Source organism: Lepisma saccharinum, chromosome 10 (assembly GCF_977018435.1).
Source record: "Lepisma saccharinum chromosome 10, izLepSacc3.1, whole genome shotgun sequence".
In the NCBI taxonomy this organism is placed as follows: domain Eukaryota; kingdom Metazoa; phylum Arthropoda; class Insecta; order Zygentoma; family Lepismatidae; genus Lepisma; species Lepisma saccharinum.
Window position 1 is genome coordinate 77,569,801 of NC_139238.1, and position 25,958 is coordinate 77,595,758.

Below are 25,958 nucleotides of genomic sequence, written 5' to 3' on the forward strand. Positions count from 1 at the left end.
TTTCCCCTTATTCATTATATAAATACACAAAAATATGCATCATTTTCAAATTACCAGCACAGAAGAAAATATTTACATAAACATCTTCATATTTATCCACAAATATGTACAGTGCACTTTTTCTTCCTGTGAGTGCCTTTTCCTGGCACTGTGTTTACTTCTATAAATTTTTCTACATGCATGTTTTCTTTTTGTTCTTAACCTATATTACTGTTTAACTTTTTTTAACCTTTCTTTCTTTCTCCTTGAATTTTCTAAACTGAGTTTTTCTTATGTATATAATACATCTGAACAACTGATCTCTCTCTCTCTCGCTTTTTTTTTTTTTTTACACAATTTACCTTTCGTTAAAGTGCATTTGTTATTTGAGTAATTGGTTTTTAAAGCTTTATACTACAATTCATATTAGAGTATGAAGAAAAGTGTTGCAATTTGAAACACGAAACTTGCATACATAATAAACATACTTCTATAGTTACTTCTTTTTCCCTTTCTTCCCCTTCTTGGCCTTGAGCATACTCTTGATGTTTTTGTAAGGACCGAGGTAGTGACGGACCATCATTCCTCTCCACCACGACTGGATCTTAAGAGCTGTATCGTTCATTCGGTCCCTGTACTCCTTTTCCAAGCGTTTCTGCTCTCGGAAGTTTTTATAGTCTTCAATTGCCTGTTTGTGTTCTTCATACTGGGGAAAAAAAAATACATGCCGAGACTCTTGTTCTTATTATGTACAGGGTGATCACAAAGTCCGTGAAACAAAACAAACAGCTGTATTTTCACAGCGAGACAAAAATGTGCTCAAATGCGTACAAAATGAAAGATGCACTAACCGAATTATGATTTGTAATTCCATTTGCTGTTGTAGTCCCGCTGGTTGCCACCAGCAGCGCCGTATTCATACAAGTCCAAAATGGCATTGACAGCCTGAGAAAGCATTTTGTGTTCTTGAATTCGCTTGTTGTGATCCAATGTAACTTCTACATGTGAAGGAAAGGGTCAACATAACACCCCAACCACAGGATCTATGAAGCAGGATCACAGATGATGTGCTACGTTGGGTATGGAGTGAAATGGACTATAGGATAGATGTGCACTCTATGACCAAAGGTGGACACACTGAACATTTGTAATATATAAAATCATAATTTGATGAGTGTCTCTTTCCTTTTGTCAGCATTTGAGCATATGCGTGTGTTTCACTGAAAAAAAAATATAGCCAGCTATTTGAAATGTTTCATGGACTATGTATACACTAGAGTACTGCATTGGACGGACCACTTTCGCTCGAAAATACTCGATCGTACCGAACTCGTAGTGGAATGATCGACAATGTCCCGTATTTCAGAGCCTAATAATCAGCACATTCAACCTAAAACCCATACATGGAAGGAAACCACTCTATGCAATGACAATTCTAAATAATAATTCTGTTTATTATTATGTAAGGCTCAAATACAATATGTATGAAAGTATGCAATATCTATAGACTGAAATGTAAAATACATACACATGCTGACAGACCTGACCAAGCAATTACAAATATTGTATCACAGTGCAACAAATACGTGTACATCATTGTTCACTTACCGAAAAGGATAATCATATTCTGCGAAATAATAAAATGCAGTTATAGCATTCAAAAGAACATCCTTTTAATGTGACAATAATCATAGAAACATAAAATGTCAGCCTTGGTAGTTTCAGCCCATAATCATCAATTTGATTTTCACATATCTCGGTAAGATATACAAACCTGCATTTTAACATGTAGATGATGACTATGTTCACTTATTTTTCAATTTCACTTCGTCTTTTACTTCACGATCCATATTGGAGAAACCACTACGATAGACAAATAACGGAAATACATGTACTAATAGGGTACGAGTGTATTCCGCTCAATCAAGCGTTTTTCGCTCGAGCGTAAGACTTATCAATTCTGCATGCCATCTAATATTGCCCATGCAAACTATTTGCTGCTCGAGCGAAAAATGCTCATTGTAGCACTCTTCATATGATGCAACATGAATCATTTGGGGGTGACAAAATTGCCTCATCATAATGCAATCCTGATATTTCCCTTCACTTACTTTTCAATACAACAACAAAAAAAAATAATAATAATTTACGACTGATTTGTACTGTATTCATGTTTCATGCCCTTTCAACCAGCTGTGAATCACAACAAAGATTGGGCACACAAACTAAAATGACATGTATTTTAGAACAAATAATACCAACTACAAATTGCTGGCCTCCTTTGCAGAATGGTTAGCATGGTGCCTGGGTCCCAGGTTCGAATCCCAGCATGGGCATAGACACTTTGGGAGTGTTCCTTCATCAATTTCATATCATCACTCATCCCCATCTTCATGATTAGCCAAAAATGGCAGAAAAGCAAAGTAAAATAAACTAAATCAATCAAACCAACTATAAATTATAGGAGAATTAATATTAATAAATAATCACATCTTCAGACAGACATGTGGGAGGGGTGGCAATTTTAGATTGGCCTTTTAGGGTTCTTTACTTTTCCCCTTTTGAGCAGTGTATGTTGTTTTCTTATTCTCAAGACAAATTTAAAATCAAAATTTATGAATAAATAGTTTTTTAGCTTCTCTCCTTACGATTAAACCTACATGAGCTAAGAAAGTGTTGCATTTTTTTTATGGGAGACTAACATGATGTGAACTAAACATAAGATATTTTATTACTACCCATACAGAATCCGTGTTTTAAATTCTGAATGAAGATGGTAGACAACATTTACTTAACCTAAATGATACATCTACCTTTTTCTTAAATGTACATGATAATAATTTTTACGTTTCCTAGAAGAAAAAAAAATCAAATTGATAAATGCAAAATTTCTGCTTTCATGTTGACACGGAAAATAACAAAATGGCAAAATTGTTGACCTATTGTTTAAAGTGGGAGCCAAATCACTATGTGCCTTGCAACATCCTCTGCTTAGGATGGCCTCCACTCCACCATCGTCGACGTAGACATGCACCAGCACGGCGAGCGGGTTGCAGAGAACGACAACATTTCGTAATGTGCATAAATTTACACATAATGCTAACTGTCTCTTCAGCGGAGAGATGAGACTCCATAGTTCTCAGGGATCGGGTGTTAAAAGTGCTTCTCCAAAGATTTCAGATGAAATGGGACCAATAGCTTTTACCTCAACAGAACAACAGGTGATGAAAGTTTATATTCCAGTTTATTTCCTTAACAAAATAATAATAAATATACACGTTTTAAAAACAAAACTACCCAGGTTTAACACTAGAAGCGCCAGGATTTTTTACTCCCTAGAAGCGCCACCTCCGGTCAAAATGACCGGTATTTAAAATTTGACCATTTCTCAAAATGGATATTGCCAATAATCATCTTATTAATAATAAAACAAAAATATCATGAAACCCAGCAATTTTTATTTTCCATGCACTAATTACAACAATAAATATTCATTTTCTTCAAGGAAATAAGTTTCCGTCATGAAATTTCACATATTACATTTTTTGCATTTCAGTTGCTTTTCTACACCAGAAACACATTTTCCACAAACATATTTGTTGCACATTGAACAAATGTCGCTTGTTTTGTTTTCATTGCACAATGCCACCTGGCATTGGCGCCTCTTTCTGGAAACAGAGCCACTTACATTCCGTGTATGTGATATTGATGTTGACAATATTTTATTGGGTTTTGCATTCAAATGTCCTTCTCTCAGTTCCTCAGCTAATTCTATCAAAAAGTTATGTCTCATAACGTTCCTTCCCGTGACTGCCTTGTAAACTACCCATGCATTTATTGCTGCCAGATCTAAGATATTGTAAAACACATGTACCGGCCATCTACGTGATGAAGCACGGACTGAATATTTGCGTGCCATTTGATCAACAACATCAACACCGCATTTAGTTTTGTTGAAATACTTGATTGTTTCTGGGAGTTTCTTCTGGCTTTGCAAATCTACTTCTACATCTGAATGCACGGAGCTTAGGAGTAGAACATTTTTGTTTGGTTTAGCGTTGTATGCACACAATGTAATGTCCCCCTTTTTTAGCAAACATGTTTCATACACTTGTGTTGTAATGTTCACAATTTCATTAGGAATCTCCTTTCTATTTTTCTTCATAGTGCCAATTAGGCTTGTCTTCTTCTCCTTTAGCTTCTCAGCAAGTTTTAGCGATGTGAAATAATTGTCAGAAGTTACATTTCTACCCGCATTTAGATAAGGTGAAGTAATTCTCAATACAACATTTTCAGGTACAGTAATATTATCATTCCTTGATTCATCTTTCCCAAGGTATGTAAAGGCATTGCACATGTATTTGGAATGTACGTCCACTAGCATCCAAAATTTTATACCAAATTTGTCTGGTTTGTTTGGCATGTACTGTGTAAATCTACACCTCGCTTTCGAAGGAAACAATTGTTCGTCAACTGTCAGATTTTCCCCTGGAGTGTAGCAACTCCTACAATTAGCTATAAATTTGTCCCAAATGTCAGAGCACATTGCAAATTTATCAGTTTGTAATCGTTCAGATCTGGATGATATATTTCTCTCTCTCTCTCTCTCTCTCTCTCTCACTCACTCACTCTCTCTCTCTCTCACTCACTCACTCTCTCTCTCTCTCTCTCACTCACTCACTCACTCACACAGTACACACACACAAATATCATACACGCGAACATGAACAGTACATTCACTTATATCCATGTATGCTTGCACACTCACACAGACACACACACACAAAGGATGTAATTGCACAACACCTGCTTCATTATTTGAAGATTCATTCAATACTTCATCGTCTTCGGAATCCACAGAATCAGTTACATCATCAACATCCATTGTAGGAATGTAGTCCATATCATCATCAGTAAAATCTGGGTCCTCGACATCGGATTCAGTTTTACTAATCTTCTGTAATACTTTCAAATATTCCTCTGGACTGAGGACACATTGTCTAGAAAACATGCTTACAAACTGCAGTGTTCAAACGAAACTGAGTCTTCACTTTCTCATTCTTATCAGCTTCGACAATACACCAACATATATGGGCGAGTCCAAAAGAGGAAGGAAGAATAGGGGTGGAAACTGTAAGTGCAACGTTCCAATCGAGAAGTGGTTTTCCATTGAAATACATTAGCGGTCAAAATGACCGGCAATGGCGCTTCTAGGTAGAAACACAAATATTTCCATTAGTATTATTTTTTTGTAAATAACGCATAGCAGTAATAATGTACTGCAAATTTTAGGAAAAGTCACAAAATTTCAACGCACGAAGAAAAAGGTTTCTGTACAATGCAGAAACTGCAATTTGAAATGACCGGCTTGGCGCTTCTAGTGTTAACAGTAATAAGTACCTTGAGAAGCTTACTCATTAATCTTACTAAAATTATCCTATACATATATACAAGTAGGGAAACGGAAAAACACATTTTTTACTTCAACCGGTTTCTTACAAAGCAACCGAGATACTTTCCCATTATTAGGTGGGATTAAGCTGAAACTAAATATTATAAGGGCCTTTTATCTCTTTCATCAGAAGGTGAAGTTTAACTTCTCTATAGTGCTTGTAACGACCGCCATGTTAGGCAGATTCAGTTGTATATTGGCATTATCTTATTCGTATACTTTCAAGTTAAGAACTTGGATTAAATTATTTATACTTAATTGTTTTTATAATTCATGTATATATTTACATTTTATCTTATGTTATAATATTATTTGCGTATTTTTGCAACATTTATTCAGAATTTATAGGCTAATAATTATTCCAAATAATATATGCAACGTTTTCATTGTTTTTCAAGCACAAGTTAAATACATTTCTTCTTAATATCGATTTTTGTTCAACAATGTACAAGATTGAAGTAATTTGTCTTCATTATAAACTAAATCTTTATTTAATCATTTTTTTTATGTGCAAGGGCAAATATGATTTATTTGATAAAATCAGTTTAGTTATTTCTATATAGTTTAATATTGTAATATTATAGCAAAGTATTTCTCCCTCGTTTTCAATAAAATATCGTTTTCCTATTGGCTGTTTATGTTAGGAGTGGGGGAACCACGCTATGTGTTTTTGTCGATGTAAAAACTTCCACGTTGGCATTTTTAATTGTTGCCAACCTAAACTTTAGCTTACTATCGCTAATTAACATTGATCTGTTATATAAATTATCAGTTTTTCTTGTGTTATTTCATGTTATGAGTTTGTAGCATTGTAAGATACGTAGAACAATCTGTTATGCTGCGCCTCGCGCTTGAGGTAGCAGTTGAGGTCTTGCTATTAACTGTGAAGGCAGTGCGCGGACTCTCGTGTTATATAAATTGCTTATCACCGCCTGCGAGCGTGCATGACCCAACAAATTATAACTTTTAACTTGTGCGAATCAGTATGTACGCGTGCGATTCGTGATTAAAGATTTTGGACATTTTAATTATAAAGTATTTGGAATTTTATTTACTGTCACATGTCGCAATTCGGTGGTTTCCTTCCTGGAGGAAGGGTGGATAGTCTTAATCCCGATCCCTGGGTGAGAACTGGTGCTCCCAACTGACCAGCCGGAGCAAGGAGCGGTGTGTTGCCAATTCGGATCTCCATACCCTGGAGTTACGAGTGGTGGCACGTTGCATGCTTGGTCTCTCGCCTTAGCGGAGAGCACCTTCTCTCACCCGAAGACAGAGCAGAACTTCTCCTCGGTGCTCGGACTCTCGCATAAGCGGATGGCACCTTCTCTCCTTTAGGTGTTTGGTCTCTCGCAGTAACAGAGCACACCTTCTATCGCCCGAGGGCGGAGTAGAACTAACTTGCCAGCCAGGCCTTCGCCTTTATATACGGTCAGTGATGCTAGCGTAAGCGAGAGGGAAAATCTGGAACTACCAATATTAACATTAAACAGTTACAAAAGTTGATTATACATTTATTATAGAAGCTAATAAACTTAGAGGTGGATCCATCTTTACTTGTGACGATCCAGGTTCGTTACAGCCTCCACTGGATATTGAACCTGGGACCCCTTGATTATAAGACAACACTGTTACCATTGCGTCACTGGGGAGGCCTGAAAATTTCTAAGCTTGTTGATAATGCAATATGCATTGTTGGATGAGAGTTAATATGAGATGATTAAGTGACTCTGTCTCTAATATTTAATTTGCACTCTCACGCAAATACTTACCACTTGAATGAGGTCTTCCAGTTTCTTCTGCGTTGCTTGAAATGTAGCTTTCATTAGATTAACTTCACGGTCCTTTTTTTCAATATCTTCATCGTATTTTATCAACCATGTTCGTACATTGTCTTCTAATACCTACAACAGAACCAAAATGCTTGTAATCAAATACTTGAAGCTTGTTATGACTTAATATATCCCACTGACTAATTGTCTTGTTATTATAAGATAAGAAATAATTTACCTTAACTGTCACATATTTGTTGTTTTGGTCCATATAACATGCACAAGTCTTCACTAGAAAATTTTCCAATGGGTTCCACTGATATAAAATAATGATAATAATAATAATAATAATAATGAGATTATTATTAATATAAACTAATAAAAACTATTATATTATTACCAATTTGTTTATTATTATTATATCCTTGGGAGGCTTCCAACAGATAAGCAACTATTTGGTACAATTGTTTTTCTTTGTTTTCACATTTTATACTGTTATCATCCTGAAATTAATAGTCATTCTATTTGTTTATTAACTTTTACACACCAATCAAGAAAAATGTTTGAAAGTTATGAGGAAATTTTAGTCATTTGTCCTTTTCTTATTTTAGAGATTATAATTTAAATTATGTGAACTCTTACAAAAATACTATTTTTGGAATTTCAAAACCACATGGAACCATTTATTTCTCGGATTAAGCGACAGAATATCAAAATTTTTAAGTTTCGACATGGTTCCTGCATTTTACACTATATTTTTCTATATAGCTCACTTTACTTTGGTTATTCTACTGAAATACTAATTCATCAAACTTTATTCCACATATGAACTATCAAAATAAGTTTTTGGTTATTCTCTAATTTGAAATTAACAATGCCAATTGACAATGGACCAGTTGTTGTTATCCAGTGAAAACATAGCTTTTATTGAAAAAACTCAATATACTGACCAAGGCAGTAATTTATTTTATTATAAAACATAAACTAAACGTAACGTTTCAACCTTCTATCAAGGTCTTCTTCAGACTCTGCACCAAGTACAAATGTAACAAGATACAAAAACAGGACGATATATATACACAAACATTGCTCTCCTCCAGACTATTAGAAAGTTGTTCTGGAACATTCTAGCAGGTGGCTTTCCCTTGTCAACTGTACTTTCACCTAAAAGGCTAAACATATTGACTTCCATATAGAATGTGGTTGGACTCTTTATCTCACGCTCTTTTTCCTTCATTCTTCTTCCTTCTTTTCTCCTCTTTCTCTCTTGTCCTTTCCACTCTTTCTAACACCTTCTTCCATTCTTTGTTTAACTTCAGTCCTCCATTCCAGTTCATTGTGTCTTCTTCACCTTTCTTCTCTATTTCCTTGGCCTCCTTCCATTTTCTCACTAGTACTCTCTTCTCCCTTCCTATTTGCTTAGCCTCATCCAACTCTATGTCATGTCCTGTTTCTCTCGTGTGTTTAAATATCGCATTTCTCTCTCTCTCTTAAGTCGTACATCATCCCTATGTTGTTTCAACCTGTCTTTCAGCATCTTTTTCGTTTCTCCTTATGTACACACTCTGACATTCTTTACATTTCACTTCGTAGATAATCCCTTCCTCTTCCTCTTCTCTGTTTTCCTTTTTCTTGTTTGCATTCTTCACTATTCTTAAGATGCTTCTCCCTCCCTTCCTGTAAGGTTTAATGCCCGCTTTCCTAAGCACTTTGCATATTTTTTCTGTGGTTTTCCCCATACTCCTTATTCCAAACCTCCTCTCTTTTTCTTTCTCTTGCAATTCTCCCCTGCCACTTTTCTTCTTTCTTCTGTTTATGTCCAGTCTATCCTCCTTCTCATAGCCATTTTTTTCCAGCTGTTTCCATAGGCTATTTATTTTGCCTTCTTTTTCACATTCTGTCGTGCATATTTTCTTGATTCTGTCCTCCATATTCTTTATAAAATTTATTTTTGTCACCTCACTTACATCACTTCTTTTGTGTCAGAATACCCCTGCTGCACACTTCTTCTGATGCCAAGCAGTTTCAATTTCTTGTCTTCTCTTCCTTTTCATCAATATATCTAGGAAGAATACTAGTGAGAAAATGGAAGGAGGCCAAGGAAATAGAGAAGAAAGGTGAAGAAGACACAATGAACTGGAATGGGGGACTGAAGTTAAACAAAGAATGGAAGAAGGTGTTAGAAAGAGTGGAAAGGACAAGAAGGAAAGAGGAGAGAAGAAGGAAGAAGAATGAAGGAAAAAGAGTGTGAGATAAAGAGTCCAACCACATTCTATTATGGAAGTAAATATGTTTAGCCTTTTAGGTGAAAGTACAGTTGACAAGGGAAAGCCACCTGCTAGAATGTTCCAGAACAACTTTCTAATAGTCTGGAGGGGAGCAATGTTTGTGTATATATATCATCCTGTTTTTGTATCTTGTTACATTTGTACTTGGTGCAGAGTCTGAAGAAGACCTTGATAGAAGGTTGAAACGTTACGTTTATTTTATGTTTTATAATAAAATAAATTACTGCCTTGGTCAGCATATTGAGTTTTTTATATCATGGAAACAAGGCTTAATGGTGTTATAATCTTTTATTGGATCTGATGCATGTATAAAAAAAACACAAAAGCTTTAATTAAGTGCAAAATCTCCTATTTTATTGGTATTTTCATAACTATAAAGATATAATTTATGTGTCATGGCTTCCTGAAATAAATTTCTACATATGTGGTTTCTTTTTAAAAGACAAAATCCATTGCAATCACATATTTACAATTAAATAAGAAAGTGAACGAACCATTCATATTCTTAAGGAACATTTGCAATTCCATAATGGATCAGTAGAATTTCAGTTGCTGGCATCAGCAGTACTCGAAGTGAAAATTGGTGGGTGGGGGAAGCTGAAGTTTGACAATAAAGTCATTATCTCATATTATATAGTGGTCCTTTTATGTTTCAAGCAAAGGTATGTGTAACATGTGTGAATATTAGCCTGTGCATACACGACAGGGAGGGAGGGATGTTTATCTTGGGGTTAGCTAGGGGAACGGAAAATAAAGATGATAATACTAAAGATGATTTTTATGCAGTTAGAACAGGTCTTTGATAAATTTTCTCAGTATGATATGAAAATTCTGTTAGGTGACTGTAATGCACAGATTGGCAAAGAAGAGACATTTAAACCCACGATTGGTAAAGAAAGTCTTCATGAATTAAGTAATGATAATGGTATAAGATTGATTACTTTTGCAACCTCAAATAATTTAATTGTGAAAAGTACCACTTTTAAACATAAAGATATCCATAAATATACCTGGTCTTCTCCAGATGGTAAAACCCATAATCACATAGATCATATTCTCATTGATAAGAGAAGGCATACTAGTATAATTGACGTTCGTACACATAGAGGTGCTGACTGTGCCAGTGACCATTATTTAGTAATTGCTAAATTAAGAGAAAGACTCGCAGTGATAAATCATAAGCAACAAAATCTAAAAGTTCTAAAATTTAATACAGGAAAATTTGCTGATGAAAGAATTAAGAAAGATTACCAAATTAAACTGTCAAATAGATTTGATGTTTTGCAGGATTTAAATGATGATGAAAATATAAATTAAAGAGACATAAATAAGAATTGGGAGCACATACATAATGCAATAGAATCAGCAGCTAAAGAAAGTATAGGATACCATAAACCAAGAAAAAGTAAGTCATGGTTTGATAATGAATGTCATAATCTAATAGAAATAAGAAATCAGGCTAGACTTAGGTGGTTAAGTAACTCTGAAGATACAAATCTAAGCAATTATAATAGAATAAAGTGAGAAGTTAACCGCACGTTTAGAAGTAAAAAAAGATATTACTTGAAAAGCAAAATTAACGAAATTGAAACAAACAGCAAAAACAAAAATATCAGAGATTTATATAAAGGTGCAAATGAATTTAGAAAGGGGTGGCAACCTAAAGTAAACTTGATAAAAGATAAAGACGGTGATTTTCTTGCTGACCCAAGCGATATTCGAAATAGATGGAAGAACTACTTTAATGACCTTTTAAATGTCCATGTAGGAGACAAATCAGAAGTAAATGAAGTACACACAGCAGAACCTTTAGTTCCAGAACCTAACTTGACTGAAGTTAAAGATGCTATTAAAAAGCTAAAGAATAACAAAGCACCTGGCATTGATTTAATACCAGCTGAGTTAATTAAATATGGGGGGAATTCATTAATATGTCAAATTCATAAATTAATTTGTTTAATATGGAATAAAGAAGAAATCCCTCAACAGTGGAAAGAATCCATAATTGTTCCTGTGTTTAAAAAAGGTGATAAAATGAACTGCAATAATTACCGTGGAATTTCTCTACTCTCAACAACATACAGGGTGATTCTAAAGGTATAGTACAAACGAAAACCACAGATACCTCCCATGAAATAGAGACGAAAGTTCCCCTTCCACTTTGCCGAGAGATGCCTCCGTGAGGAACTAGACAACGCCGAAAACGTGTGAAAATGAACTTCACACCTCTGTACAGTTAGTACCAGTGAAGATAGAAAGGCAGAACAAACGAAGTCAAAAGGAACACCAAAGTCGCCCATCCGAAAAACACTAGGTGGCAGCTGCGCAACGCATGCGCATGTGTCCTGCAAGACAAGTGAAGGGAAAGGGTAGCGATCGACAGCGGTAGGGAGAAAAGAAGCAATGAAGCATGAAGTAACAATTGCACAGCTGGAAACAAACACATGCGCGCGTGGGGAGTCCCCAAACACAGTGGGGAGACACCGCAGCAAGAACAAAGCAAGGTTCAACAAAAGAGAAAGAGGACCGGATGGGGAATGGTACCTGTCAAGGAGACAACAAATGCGGGACGAGGGATTCCCCGTAGCAGCACCGAGGGGATGTCACACAGAGGTCGTGCGCCAGCAGGACAAACACAGCAACTACGGGCACAGGAGGTTTATTGCCACGCAAAGGTGCACTTACAGATAGGAATAGTACGTAGTACGTAGTCGTACCCCGGACTGACGTTGTTACAAAAGTTGCTCAAATTGACGACCACCACATTCAATGCAGGCATTGCAGCGTCGCAGGAAATTCTGGCAAACCCTATCAAAAATCCCTGGCATGGTACACACCTCGGCCGATGCTGCAAGTATCCGCGCTACCAATGTTTCCTTGTCAGGCACCGGGGTCTCGTAGACGAGTGTTTTCACATGGCCCTACAAGAAGAAATCCATTGGTGTGAGGTCAGGCGAACGGGCGGGCCAGGGGACGGGGCCCTCTCTGCCGATCCAGCGCTGTGGGTAGGTATGGTGCAAAAGGGTTCGCACTGTGCCATCAAAATGTGCAGGTGCTCCATCCAATTGAAACCACATACGATGTCGCACGTTGAGGGGTACATCTTCTAGCAGCTCTGGAAGGACTGATGCAAGAAAGGTGCGATAGAGGTGGCCATTTAAACGTGGTGGCAGCAGGTATGGACCGATAATCTGTTCATCAATGATACCTGCCCAGATATTCACTGCAAACTGGGTCTGATGGTGCACCTCGACTGCTGCATGTGGATTTTCATAATCCCACACATGGCTGTTTCGGCAATTGAAGATGCCCTCACTGGTGAATGTTGCCTCGTCCGTGAAAAGCACATGGCGCAAAAAATGGGGATCGTCTGTACAAAACTGCAACAGTCGTTGACAGAATTCTACACGTCGTGGGTAATCCCCAGCCTGCAACGCGTGGACTCGCTGTGGATGATAGGGATACAGCAGATCATCATGAAGGACACGCCACACTGTCGACTGTGATACTCCCACTGCACGTGCAATGCTACGGGTGCTAGTGGACGGTGTGTCGTCCACCCGAGCAAGTACGTCCTCCTCGACCGCTGCGGTGCGCACATGTCTTGGGTGACCGACATGATGGCCTGCACGTAACACACCCGATTCACCAAGGGTACGGTGCACGTTCGAAAACAACCTGCTGTCGGGTTGTCGCCTCTCCGGATACCGTCCGCGATAAAGGCGTGCAGCTGCTCGGCCATTGCCATCTGCAAGGCCGTAGACAAAATGCATGTCCCTCAGTTCTACAAATATGTAGCGTTCCATAATACGGTGAGGATAGTGCCAATTATGGAATACTGTACTGCAGTGCACAGGTGGCACACACACACTGGTCACAATGGCTTCGAAACAACGTACTCAATTGTCGTACGTCAAGCACACCACCACTGCACCGGCTCTTTCACTGACACGCTCCCTGACGCTGCACTTTCAATCAGCCCACACGTCCACACGGCGCTGTGGTACAATCAGCTGACGTTCCTGAGCCACCCGTGCCTGTGCTCTTCACTACCTGACCACTGCTGTCAGGTGGGGCCATGTACTCTGGGGCCTTGTCATCGTGGAACACATGTAGCGTCCTTCATTCTTGCCCCATTCACCCACAACACGTACTTCGTCCCTCTTGCTCGAGCCGACGGGGAGCACTACGTACGATCGTGTGGTGTTTGTGTACACCAATGTGGGGTAACCCAGCAGTTGAACAGACGTGCATACCCCCACGTAGCTTCATTACACGATTGTCCCACGCAGTTTATCTGTCCAGCCTTGCTCGGCCCAGTCTCACACCCACGCGGCAGTGTGCGGCTGCGGTGGTGTGAGGCCACACTTGGTTTCGGAGCGGAAGGCTGTGGCCGAGGAGGGACTCGAGTTGTTCGGCTGGGGTTGCGCTCGGAAGCAAGCAGCCGCGTCAGGTCTGGGAACGGTGGACCTCGTGATCGGGATGGAAACATTCCGACCTCGTCCATTAGTGTCGTCCATCGTACGGAGTGGTGGGGTCCGTACGACACTCCAGCAGCCTTTCGCCCGCTCCCACCCAGCGATGTGCCTCCGGCTTCATTTCTAAGAGGCTGATTGGGCCCCATCACGACGTTTGTTACAACGTCAGTACGGGGTACATGGTCCTATCTGTACGTGCACCTTTCATTAGCAATAACCTCCTGTGCCCGTAGTTGCTGTGTTTGTCCTGCTGGCGCACGACCTCTGTGTGACATCCCCTTGGTGCTGCTATGGGGAATCCCTCGTCCCGCATTTGTTGTCTCCTTGGCAGGTACCATTCCCCGTCCGGTCCTCTTTCTCTTTTGTTGCACCGTGCTTTGTTCTTGCTGCGGTGTCTCCCCACTGTGTTTTGGGGACTCCCCTTGCGCTGCACCGCCAGCGCCGCCATTTCTGCCCCGAACCATGTACGCGTCTGTTGCCTGTCGAGTGTCACGGACCACTTTGCTTGCATTCTCGGTGTGTTTTTACATCCTACGTCGTCCTCCCGTGGTTCTGCAACCCCGCACTACTTTTCTCGACTGCACTGCTTCAGTCATGGTGTTTGTTTCCCGCTGTGCAATTGTTACTTCATGCTTCATAGCTTCTTTTCTCCCTACCGTTGTCGGTCGCTACCCTTTCCCTTCACTTGTCTTGCGGGACACTCCTATTTCCTTTGCGGAACCCCATGCGCATGCGTTGCGCAGCTGCCACCTAGTGTTTTTCGGATGGGCGACTTTGGTGTTCCTTTTGACTTCGTTTGTTCCGCCTTTCTATCTTCACTGGTACTGGCTGTACAGAGGTGTTAAGTTCATTTTCACACGTTTTCGGCGTTGTCTAGCTCCTCACGGAGGCATCTCTCGGCAAAGTGGAAGGGGAACTTTCGTCTCTATTTCATGGGAGGTATCTGTGGTTTTCGTTTGTACTATACCTATAGAATCACCCTGTATAAAATATTATCTAACATTCTTTTAACAAGACTAACCCCATATGCTAATGAAATTATAGGTGATTATCAATGTGGATTTAAACGTAACAGATCAACTACAGATCAAATTTTTCACATCAGACAGACACTTTAAAAAAAAATTGGGAATATAATCAAAATGTCCATCAGCTATTCATTGATTTCAAAAAAGCATATGATTCGGTCAAAAGAGAGAAATTATATAATATATTAGTCGAGTTTGGAATACCTAAGAAGCTTGTTAGTATGATAAAAGTATGCACCAGTGAAACAGAAAGTAAAATTCGTGTGGGTATTAATGTGTCTGACAAATTTACAATTCATGATGGGTTAAAACAAGGAGATGCATTATCTCCATTGCTCTTTAATTTTGCCTTAGAATATGCTGTTAGGAAGGTAAAAGAAACTAAAGAAGGACTAAAATTAAATGGTGTGACTCAGTTGTTAGCATATGCAGATGATGTAGACTTATTAGGGGATGATATAAATACAATTAAGAATAATGCTAAAGAGATAGGTTTGGAAGTTAACAAAGAGAAAACTAAATATATGCTTACAGGCCGAAACCAAGTGTTAGGTAATAATCAAAATCTAATTATTGATAACAACTCGTTTGAATCAGTTTCCAAATTCAAATACTTAGGAGTAATATTAACAAATTAAAATTATATTAAAGAGGAAATAAAAAGTAGGCTTAATTCAGAAAATGCATGTTACTTCTCTCTTCATAAACTTTTGTCTTCTCATTTAATATCTAAGAAACTAAAAGTTAAAATATACAAAACAGTAATTTTGCCTGTAGTATTATATGGGTGTGAAACTTGGTCCCTTGCATTGAAAGAGGAACATAAATTGAGAGTATTTGAAAATAAGATCCTTAGGAAAATATTTGGACCTAAAAGGGATGAGGAGTCAGGTGAGTGGAGAAGGTTACATAATTTAGAACTACATAATTTGTATTCATGTCCAGATATTATTAGAATGATTAAATCAATAAGACTTAGGTGGGCAGGCCACGTGGCACGAATGGGAGAGGAAAGAGGAGTTTACAGGATTCTTGTTGGGAAACCTGATGGTAAGAGACCTGTAGGAAGGCCAAGACAAAGATGGAGGGACAACGTTGAGATGGACCTAAAGGAAATCTGTAGGGATGGAAAAGAGTATTTAGATCTTGCTCAAGACAGGGACAGATGGAAGGCCTGTGTTGCTGCAGCCATGAACCTTCGGGTTTAAGAAGGCTAGAGAGTTAGTTAGTTAGTTAGTTAGCTAGAGGGATTCTCCTGTGTTTTAACATTGGGAAAGAAGAATTTACAGGATTCTTGTTGGGAAACCTGATGGTAAGACACCTGGAGGAAGGCCAAGATGAAGATGGAGGTATAACGTTGAGACGGGCCTAAAGAAAATTGGTAACGATGGAAAAGATTGGATTGATCTTGCCCAGAATATGGACAGATGGAAGGATTGTGTTGCTGCAGCCATAAACCTTCAGGTTTAAGAAGGCTGGAGAGTTAGTTAGCAAAACATGGGGACAACTGCGTTTGACTTTTTGTTACTTAGTGTCACTTTCCAGCAACTTTTGACTTTTTGCAACAATGAGGATGAATGATGATATGATGGAATTGATGGACACTCACTTCACTATGGAGGTCGGCTGTGACAATAAGACAGCTGAGGGGATGGTATCCACCCAATCCCTCTCACTTTGATTGAGTTAGTGTTTTAAGTCCACTTTATGCACAGTAAGGCTAATCGGGACTGGATCTACAGTTTAAAGTGGGATCCGAACCACTATATGCCTCCACCAGGTATCGAACCTGGGACAACTTGATTACAAGGTGACAATGCTACCACTGCGCCATCGGGAAAGCCTCCTCACTTCGAGCATTGGGTATTAGTAAATTTTATATTGGTCGTTTATTGCTAATGACAAAAATGTTATATCGGTCCATCCCTAATATAACCTCACTTTTTCACTTCTTGGGTTAATTGTGGCAATGATGATATATACGATGAACTGGTGAAGCTGATGATGGAACAAGTTCAGATTGTCAGGATTAAAATCTAAATATCTGGCATTGTACCTTGTTACACTAGCTACTCACTTATGGATTATGGCAAAGAAATACATTTCAAACCTATTTTAAGGTATGATAAGTTAGAAAGATACCTACTGCTATTGCATTTCGAAGGTAGGCTTCTATTTCAGTATTTACTCGCCGCTCAGAGTCAAGGTCATTCTGCAGCTTGGCTAGGTTCTCTTCAGTTGTTTCCTCCTGCGTACGAAGCATGTAATTGTGCTGCTTGTTACGTGCTGCTTCCCACTTCTTTATGTACCTCATTTCCAATCCACCATGCAGTCTCGCATCTTGAAGTTCATCCTGAAACCACAATAAATCCACTGATACTAATCCAATATTTATTTAAATAGTATGGTTAAGCAGATATTTGTATCAGAAAGCATCAATCACTTACATTGGCTGATACTTTAGTAGATTCAAACTTTCGGAGACTGGTATGCACAGAAGGTAGTTTGGTATATATCCGAATGACTTTCAAGGTGTACTGACCTCATGAAATGCCATGTCGCTACTACCGGTTGTGTTCTATCAGATCACCAGCATTGCCTTAACCTCTTAACTGGGTAATTTCCTCGTCGAAAGCCCAATCTGCCCTGGGAATTTTTTGTTGATAAATTGATGAATTTCGTAAACCAATATTTTAGTTAATATTTCTGTGCTCCATGGCATACCATTTAGGTATTGTTTATTCTTTTATTGGTCCTTGTTGTACTTTTTACAATATGCGAGATTTACAACTACAATGATTACAATTACAATGTTTACAATTGCAATGGTTATAAAAGGAATGTTTATATTTAGTTCGGTTTAAAATCATCTATGTTTTTACAATGTCGAGATTTCAAATGAAATGTTCACAAATATATTGTTTACAATTATAAAGTTACAATGTTTACAACTACAATGTTTACAATTACAATGCTTTCAAATACAATAGTTACACCTAAAATAGTTCATAGTTTTAAACTTTTGTCAGTGTGATATGCACGAAAACATGGCACAACGCACAGAGCTTTTTCACAGTCAGGGCACCAATACGATGTTTCCTTTCTTTTTCCATTGCTCCAACATACAACACATCTTCTTGTAGGGTACTTTTTAGAAGTTGCAGGCAGCGTGTCTGGAAAACATCGTCGCATGAGTCGACTTGGTGCTGGACTTCTAGACGGACGGCCCCTGCTGGCAGACTTCTGTACCCCACCAGATGAGGATAAGTTTTCAGCTAATACCATGAGAAAATCAAGCCTACACAATTGTCCACCATTTTTCTTGTATAATATAAAGGCATTCAGGCACACAAGATCAAGTAAATAGCGGAACATCTTCTGATAATATTTCTTCAAACGCTCTCTAGCCATTGTGTAGATGCCAATTTGACCATCATTTTTATCTACGCCTCCCATGTTTTTGTTATAATCAAGTTCAACAGATGGTTTCTGTACAATTCCTTTTCTTGATGTTACATTTTCCATGCTGTCATCATGAAATGTGCTGACCAGTGTAATATCCCGCTTGTCTTTCCATTTCATGATCATCTGTTTACCTCGAAATGCTGCCTCTGTTTCTCCTTTTTTCAATCTGGCACTCCTCACTGACAGAGGGAACTCCTTTCTGTTGATTCTCATTGTCCCAACAACATCAGTGTTTCGAGCACATAATGTATCAATTAGTTTGGGACTGGTGTACCAGTTGTCCAGGTACAGGCAATATCCCTTGTCAAGCAAGTTATTGGCAAGTTCCAACACAATTCGTGAAGAAGTTTGTTCACCAGGATGTCTTTGTCCATAATCAGTGTCCTTTCCAGTGTACACTACGAAATTCCACACATATCCTGAGTTGCTTTCACAGAGCTTGTACACTTTCATTCCAAAGCGACTTCTTTTTGAAGGGATGTATTGCTTCCATCCCAGTCGCCCTTTCCAGAGAAGAAGCGATTCATCGACACATATGTTTTGTTCAGGAGTGTATACAGATGAAAATTTTGTCTTTACATGGTCAAGAATAGGATGAATCTTGTACAGCATTTTGTTGTGCATAGGGGGATCAAATTTAGAATTATCAGCAAAATGGAGGAACTTCAGAAGCAAATGAAATCTCTTTTCACTTATAATTTCTAGAAAGTATGGTGTAATAATAGAAACACGTTTAGAAAAATACATGCCATTCTCTGGTTTGTGAACAATTCCTTGCAATAGCAACAAACCAATCAGAGTTCTTATTTCATCTTTATTTGTATCAACCCAGTCTCATGCTCGAGACCGAGCCTTCAAGTTGGGATGCGCCAACAAAAACTGACTCGCATACGTATTTGTTTGCTCGGCAATCAACTGACACATATCACTGCCTATAAATGTGTCAAAGTACTCTACAACGTCTTTTTCATCATCAAATTGAGCATGCAAACCACTTACTGCAACAAATGGAAACTTTGGTCTAACTCCTCCGTTACTTACGAAACTCTTTGATGCAGGTTCCAATTCTTCCTCTTCTTCAATGTCTGTCCCACTTTCAGGATGCGCCTCACTGCTGGAATAATCGTTATCTGAACTGCACCAGCCATCATTACTAGATTCACCCGAAAACTCTTCCGATTCATCGTCACAATCCAATATATCTCAGATTTCCTCAGCAGGAAAAACACGCCGTCGCTTCCGATTTGCCTGAGCCATTATTGCATACGTGATAGAACTGAACGTCGGGCTGTGTTCGTTGCTTCCCGCCAGCTCTAACGGTTACAACAGTCTGGAAGTCAGAGCCATCTGGTGAAACAAAGAAGAAAGTAATTTTACGAAGTATCTCGTCATACACAACAGATATCAGCAGTAAGAACATGAGAATGTAGTATCCCGTCATGCCCATTATAAATCAGTAGAGCCAGAACGGAGTATTACGTCATACCCAGTTAAGAGGTTAAATCAGAGATTCCATTGTAGCAAACTAAGTTGGAGAACTGACATGGAAATCCTATCCCATTCCTCTCTGAAGGCTTTCCAAAGACCGCGAAGAGTGCATGGACGACGATGTTTCAGACATCGTTACAAGAGTCCAAATCCATCGGATAGGACTGGGATCAGTGCTTTTTACTAGAATATCCTAAAATGGGATAACAAGGATCCCTGTTTCGAACCTGGGACCCCTGTGCTAACTACTCCACCATGGAGGTCGGCACTACAAATGTCAGGGAATACTTACAGGAAAACTGATTTTCACATGGACCTCAAAAGGCATACATATTTACTTTCCTTAATAACAGTGTTGCTTCTGTAGGTGATAAAACTTTTTGGATTTCCTTGCACATTCATGTGAAATAAAAATCACAATTATTTTGAATCACCCTGTATTAGACTGGAAATTCAAAATAAGAGAGAAATAGTGTGAATTATGGTTGTTACAAGCATTTGAACACACATTTTGATGTATAGTTTCGGGAGAACACACGTCTGACATTTATTTTTATTTTGAAAAATGTTGCGGTTATAACAATGGGATAACTTTAAAACAAAACAAAAAGAAGCAGTTATTCAGTGAATCTTGTTAATAATATTACATTGTTTGAACCTAACAACTTAACTGTGAAAGATCATCAAATTCCAATTATGGATCCCAAAAGTCATCAGGCAATTCAAAATCTTACTCACTCATCTCTTCTGTTGGATTAAATTTCAAAGGTGGAGGCTTACCCCACTTTTGAAAAAGAGAACTGAATAGTGAGTCCATATTGCCATTCTCATGTGAATGAACGAAGCCTCCCACACATTTAAACCTGTGTGTTCTGTTACTCTTTTAAATCATATGTATGTATCTCCTCCATAATGTGATGTCTAAATCATGTTCATCCCATCTTCTCCCTATTTTTCTTGATGTTTGCTCTACACGATCTTTTGAACAGGAACAAATTACATGGCCTCCCCAATGGCACAGTGGTAACATCGTTAAAGTATAAGGTAATCAATTGATCCCCAGTTTGACGAATGGTGGAGGCACATAGTAGTTCACAACCCACTTTAACTGCAGGCCCAGTCTCGATTAGCCTCTGTTTATAAAGTGATATTAAAAAACAAACACTGAAGAAATTATATTATACACGTGTATATGCCTTTGGATTCTACATGTGGCACTGGCTTTCCCATTTTATGTTCATTAAATGTACACTAAATGTATTTAAATGATTGTAACAACTGTAAACTACTAGGTCATTCAAATAAGACCGGGACTGATTTTTTTTTCAAACAACCTGCCATGCGCAGCAGTTGTGCGTCCTTGGGAGAATAGAGCCACAACCCCCACCCTCCCTCCCGCGCAGGTTAGAACCTGCTCAGTCGTGTCTGAGTGTTGCTAGAGTGATGAGCGAACAGAAGGTGCTGCGGAGTGTAGAATAACACACTGTGATCAAATTTCTCATTGGAGAAAACATCCAGTCACCTGAAATTTTGCAGACTCAGACAACAATATGGGGACGAGTGTCTCTCATGAACCCATGTGATTGAGTGGTGTAAGTACTTCAGAGAGGGAAGAGAGGGCGTGGATAATGAACCGCATGATCATCACGTGAGTGGCGGCATACCAGTTCTCCCAGTGCAAAGAATGTGCGGAAGACCCGTTCGGTACGAAAAGTGATGGCAACTTTTTTTGGAACTCTCAGGAGGTTATCCATGTAGACTTCCTTACAGATGCCAAAACAGTCACTGCAGCTTATTACTCAGAACTCCTGACAACAGAAGTGAAAGAAAAGATCCGATCCAAGTGGAAAAGAGGTGGAAAGCAGGTAGCCTTCCTTCAAGACAATGCACGGCCTCATACAGCCAAAACAACTATGGCAATCCTCAGCAAATTGAAATGGGACCTTCTGCTACACCCGCCATTCAGTCCCGATTTGGCCCCAAGTGATTTCTACCTGTTTGGAAGGCTTAAATCAGACTTGGAAGACATGCGGTTTGCGGATAACGACGCCGTCATCGACAGTGTTTGGGAGTGCATACGCAGCCAACTGAAAAACTTTTATGAAAAAGGCATTAAGATGCTTCCAGAATGTTGGAAAAAAATATACGGACTCTGGAGGGGAGTACTTTGAAGGGTGACATGTGCAAATAAATATTTGACAATAAAGGATTTGGTAAAAAAAAAATCAGTCTCTGTCATATTTGAAAGACCTAGTATAAGGGAGAATTCACAACCGCTATGTGACATATGTCGCTTGAGGATTTCACCAATCAAATGTAGGCTTGTGTGGCTTGTCACGCCAAAGGTTGCTGCTGATTCGCTCATTCCCAACCAAACATGTGTCACGTGTTGCTTGTTGCTTTGGTGTGAAATCTTCCTTACAGGAATAATTCTACAATGCAAGTAATATCCACATACAATAAAAAAATATTAAAAAGAGTGTGGTCATGAGTGCTACCTTAATATGCGCTATCATCTCATTCCTTTGCTCAATGACGTCGTCTCCTTGTCCAATTTCCGCAGCCAGTTGTTCCCGCAGCTCCTTCACTTTTGTACCAGTATCGTCTTCCTCCTTCAGAAATCCATCCTCTTCAACAGACTGCTCGCTCTCCTGACGCAATGCCTCTATCAATGATTTATAAGTATTTCTCATCTTCATTTCCGACAATAACTTTGAGAGGATCGACTCCAAAATTGCCCTGAAAATACACAGAGGTAAAGCTATTTCCTTCTGTGCATGGAAGGCAATTGGAAAACACACCAAAATGTCAACATGATATAAAAATTGTGCATCTCAACTGTGTATCTTAAGAGGACAATAATATTAGTTAATTTGCATGAGTAGCTAATGGTCAGCATAGTTTTGCAGAATTATTATTATTATTAATTATTATTAGAGCTGAGCTGATACCACTTTGAAACCCATATTGATACTAAAACTTTTACCCATTCCCACTGATACCGATGCTTGAAAACTGTAACAATTAATAGTTGTTCCAAATAGGGTGAGTATTGCACTGAAATTATAAGCATCAATTTACGAGAGCTATGCTTCAAAATATTCAAGAATTACACCAGAATATTAAAATACCTGCTATTAGGGATAGGACTGATTAATCGGTACTCTATCGTTAATTTGCTTTTACTTCGCTTTTGTGCCACTTTTGACTAATTACAAAGGTGGGGATAAGTGATGAATGGACACCTACAAACATATATGTCCAGACCGGGATTCGAACCTGGGATCCCTGGCATTGTAGAACAATGTGCTAACCACTCCACCATGGGGCCGGCGGTACTCTATTGGTATTGGCTGATATAGGTATATCAGTGCATTGGTAATTTTACCGATCTGATATATCTATAAATATCTTACAATTTTGTGCAATATTGTGCCATTTTGTTATAATTTTCATGAACATAAACATATAATATCCGTTGTGTACTTTTGTAATAATTAAATGTCTTAATGTGCAGCTTCTTTTGCATGCAGTCATCTGGTAACACACATTTATTAAGGAGGTCAATGAACCAATTGGAATTTTATTACGGATAGGTAGAATATTGGTTATCAGTAGGGCTTCGAAGTTGAGGAAAAATCCTATTTTTTTTTCCTAGAGTCCGAAGACGAGGCCCAACATAATATATGTTCATTTTGGGTCATTGTAGGCCAGAAAAATGTGGGTTTTATTTGTTCTTTTTTGCCTTTTTTGGCTTATTGGTCCTTTTTTAGCCTTTTTTTTTAGGTCTTAACGGCTTTTTTTTGCAACTTCTCCTTCTTTCGACTACGTTTTTACTGCCAATTCTCAATTCGAATCATCATCAGTTCATCACCTCTTAAACATCCTGTCTGTAGTAAAGAAATAAGAATAAATAAATAAATAAATATATTTGAACCATCCCTGAAACTAGAGAAAATCATTTTGGACGACTGAAGCAGGTACGGTACAAGGTCCTTTAACCGTAACTTGTCTGGAAGGTCGCACTGTAAGTGGCAACTTTCTCTTGCTTTGAAGCTTTCAGTTTTTTCGCACTGTGTGTTCCATACCACCAGAATTTTTTTTATTTTTTATTCAATAAATATTTGTAATTAAAACTGAAGTTATTAATTAATTTGTATCACATTTATATGTCCTTTTTTCCATTTTAGCTCCTTTTTTAAAATATTTTTAGGTCTTTTCAAAGGTCTTTTTTTTTGGCAATTTATAGGTCTTCAACTTCCGAGTCCTAGTTATCAGTATAGCCTGTATTTGTATGTAATTACATATTCTATTCCTTTCTAGATACATACCTTGAACAGGAAAATGTCAACGAATTATATAACTGACATGAATATGCATAAGTTTTATGTTACATATTTGCCAGCACATTACATACATACAGTGACCCCCCCCCCCCAAACTTACGTGACTTACACAAATTCACAGTTATGTAATAAATCTCGAAAATTACAACTACTAGCGCATATGAACATGTTTGCAGCTTTTGCGTCTTTGACATCCATTGCAGTATGTAACGACATACTCCAATGGATGTCAGTTTGTTTTTATATTCTTTTATATATTTTTCATACTTTTATAGTTTATATCCTAGTAAATGCTGCTGTGTTTCATTTATAAAATAATACTGTGTAAATAATATACATGTACAATACATACATATGATAATAATAAATATTGCAGTTTCTTACAAAATTACACTTAAGCAATTTACAAATTCGACTTACGTGAAATTCAAGTCACGTAAAGGTTTATGGAACCATTACTTACGTAACTCGGGGGGGTTACTGTATTTTACATATTTCCTAATTTACTTTACATAAAACAAAATATTTCAGTATTTTTTCCTATCTTTTCGATCTCTGAAACACGATGAAGAAACTTTGTAGCTCATGTGATGTCATATTTTCTAATCAATAAGATGCTTAGTGCTTACGGTCACCTAAAATTGACTACCAACTCGAAAGATAGGTTGATGAAAGAAAAAAGAAGGTAGAACTGTTATTTATCGAAAGATGCTGGAGTTCCCCCCACCCCTTTCTGATTTGCATATTTTCGTTTCGCTTTTAGGTTCAGGCAAAGCACCTAGAAACTTGGTGACGGTGGACAAGAAAGCTACTTTCCTGTACGTAGCAAGTAACACAATATGTTCTCTTGTGCAAAAAGTACAAAAGTAGCTACGTATTTGTATTCGATTGTTCTTTCTGTACATGCTTCTCTTTACAATTTGTTTCAAAAGTTACGAAGAGCTATCTTACATATTTACATATTATACAATAATTTGCGATGTAAAAAGTGATTAACAAAGTTGACAAAATTGTTTCTTAAATATGTACATGTTGCTGTGCTTTTTTGAGTTTAAATTTGAACAACTTATGTCCTTAAAATTATGTTGAATATGTTCAAATAAAATAAATATCTATCAGAATTCTTGAAATTGCTTGGATACTCGATCGTTATTAATATTACATATTCTTTGATACTACATATTTAGCTACATATCCTTTTGATATTTAGATACATATTTTGTACTTTGATACGAGGGCAATTCGGAAAAAACCTCCGTTTGCGCATGCGCGAGAAATGTCCGGGAAGAGCGACGTCAGTCCTGTGGCAGTATGTGCAGTAGTCCAGTAGACAGTGAGCAGTGGAAGGAGAAGGTTGTGTTGCAGTTCACTCGTCCGTTACAACAATTGAAAATGAACGTTCCAATAGCAAAGCCCGCCAAATGTGAAGTGCGTGCCGTAATTCGATTTCTGTGTGCGAAAAATCTTTCGGCGGCTGCGATTCATCGCGAACTGTGTGATGTTTACGGACCAAACGTGATGAGTGACAGTGTCGTACGTGAATGGTGTCGCATGTTTAAAGATGGACGAACCGACGTGCACGATGCGGCAAGAAGTGGGCGCCTATCTGTAGTCAGCAACAAACTCATGCAGGAAATTGACAAAACTGTCCGTGAAACCCGTCGG

General features: G+C 38.3%; 1 protein-coding gene across 1 annotated transcript in view; it reads right to left on the bottom strand.

Annotated features, from left to right (window-relative positions):
- The window catches only part of LOC145994392 (dynein regulatory complex protein 9-like), a 37,359-nt gene continuing 11,401 nt past the window's right edge, over nt 1-25,958 (bottom strand). Inside the window, exons 4-7 of the mRNA XM_083130510.1 lie at nt 22,446-22,686; nt 17,141-17,347; nt 7,201-7,332; nt 1-685 (exon numbers count right to left, since the gene is read on the bottom strand). Coding sequence (XP_082986636.1) covers nt 476-685; nt 7,201-7,332; nt 17,141-17,347; nt 22,446-22,686 — 790 coding nt within the window. The 3' untranslated portion in view covers nt 1-475. The remainder of the gene's footprint in view (nt 686-7,200; nt 7,333-17,140; nt 17,348-22,445; nt 22,687-25,958) is intronic.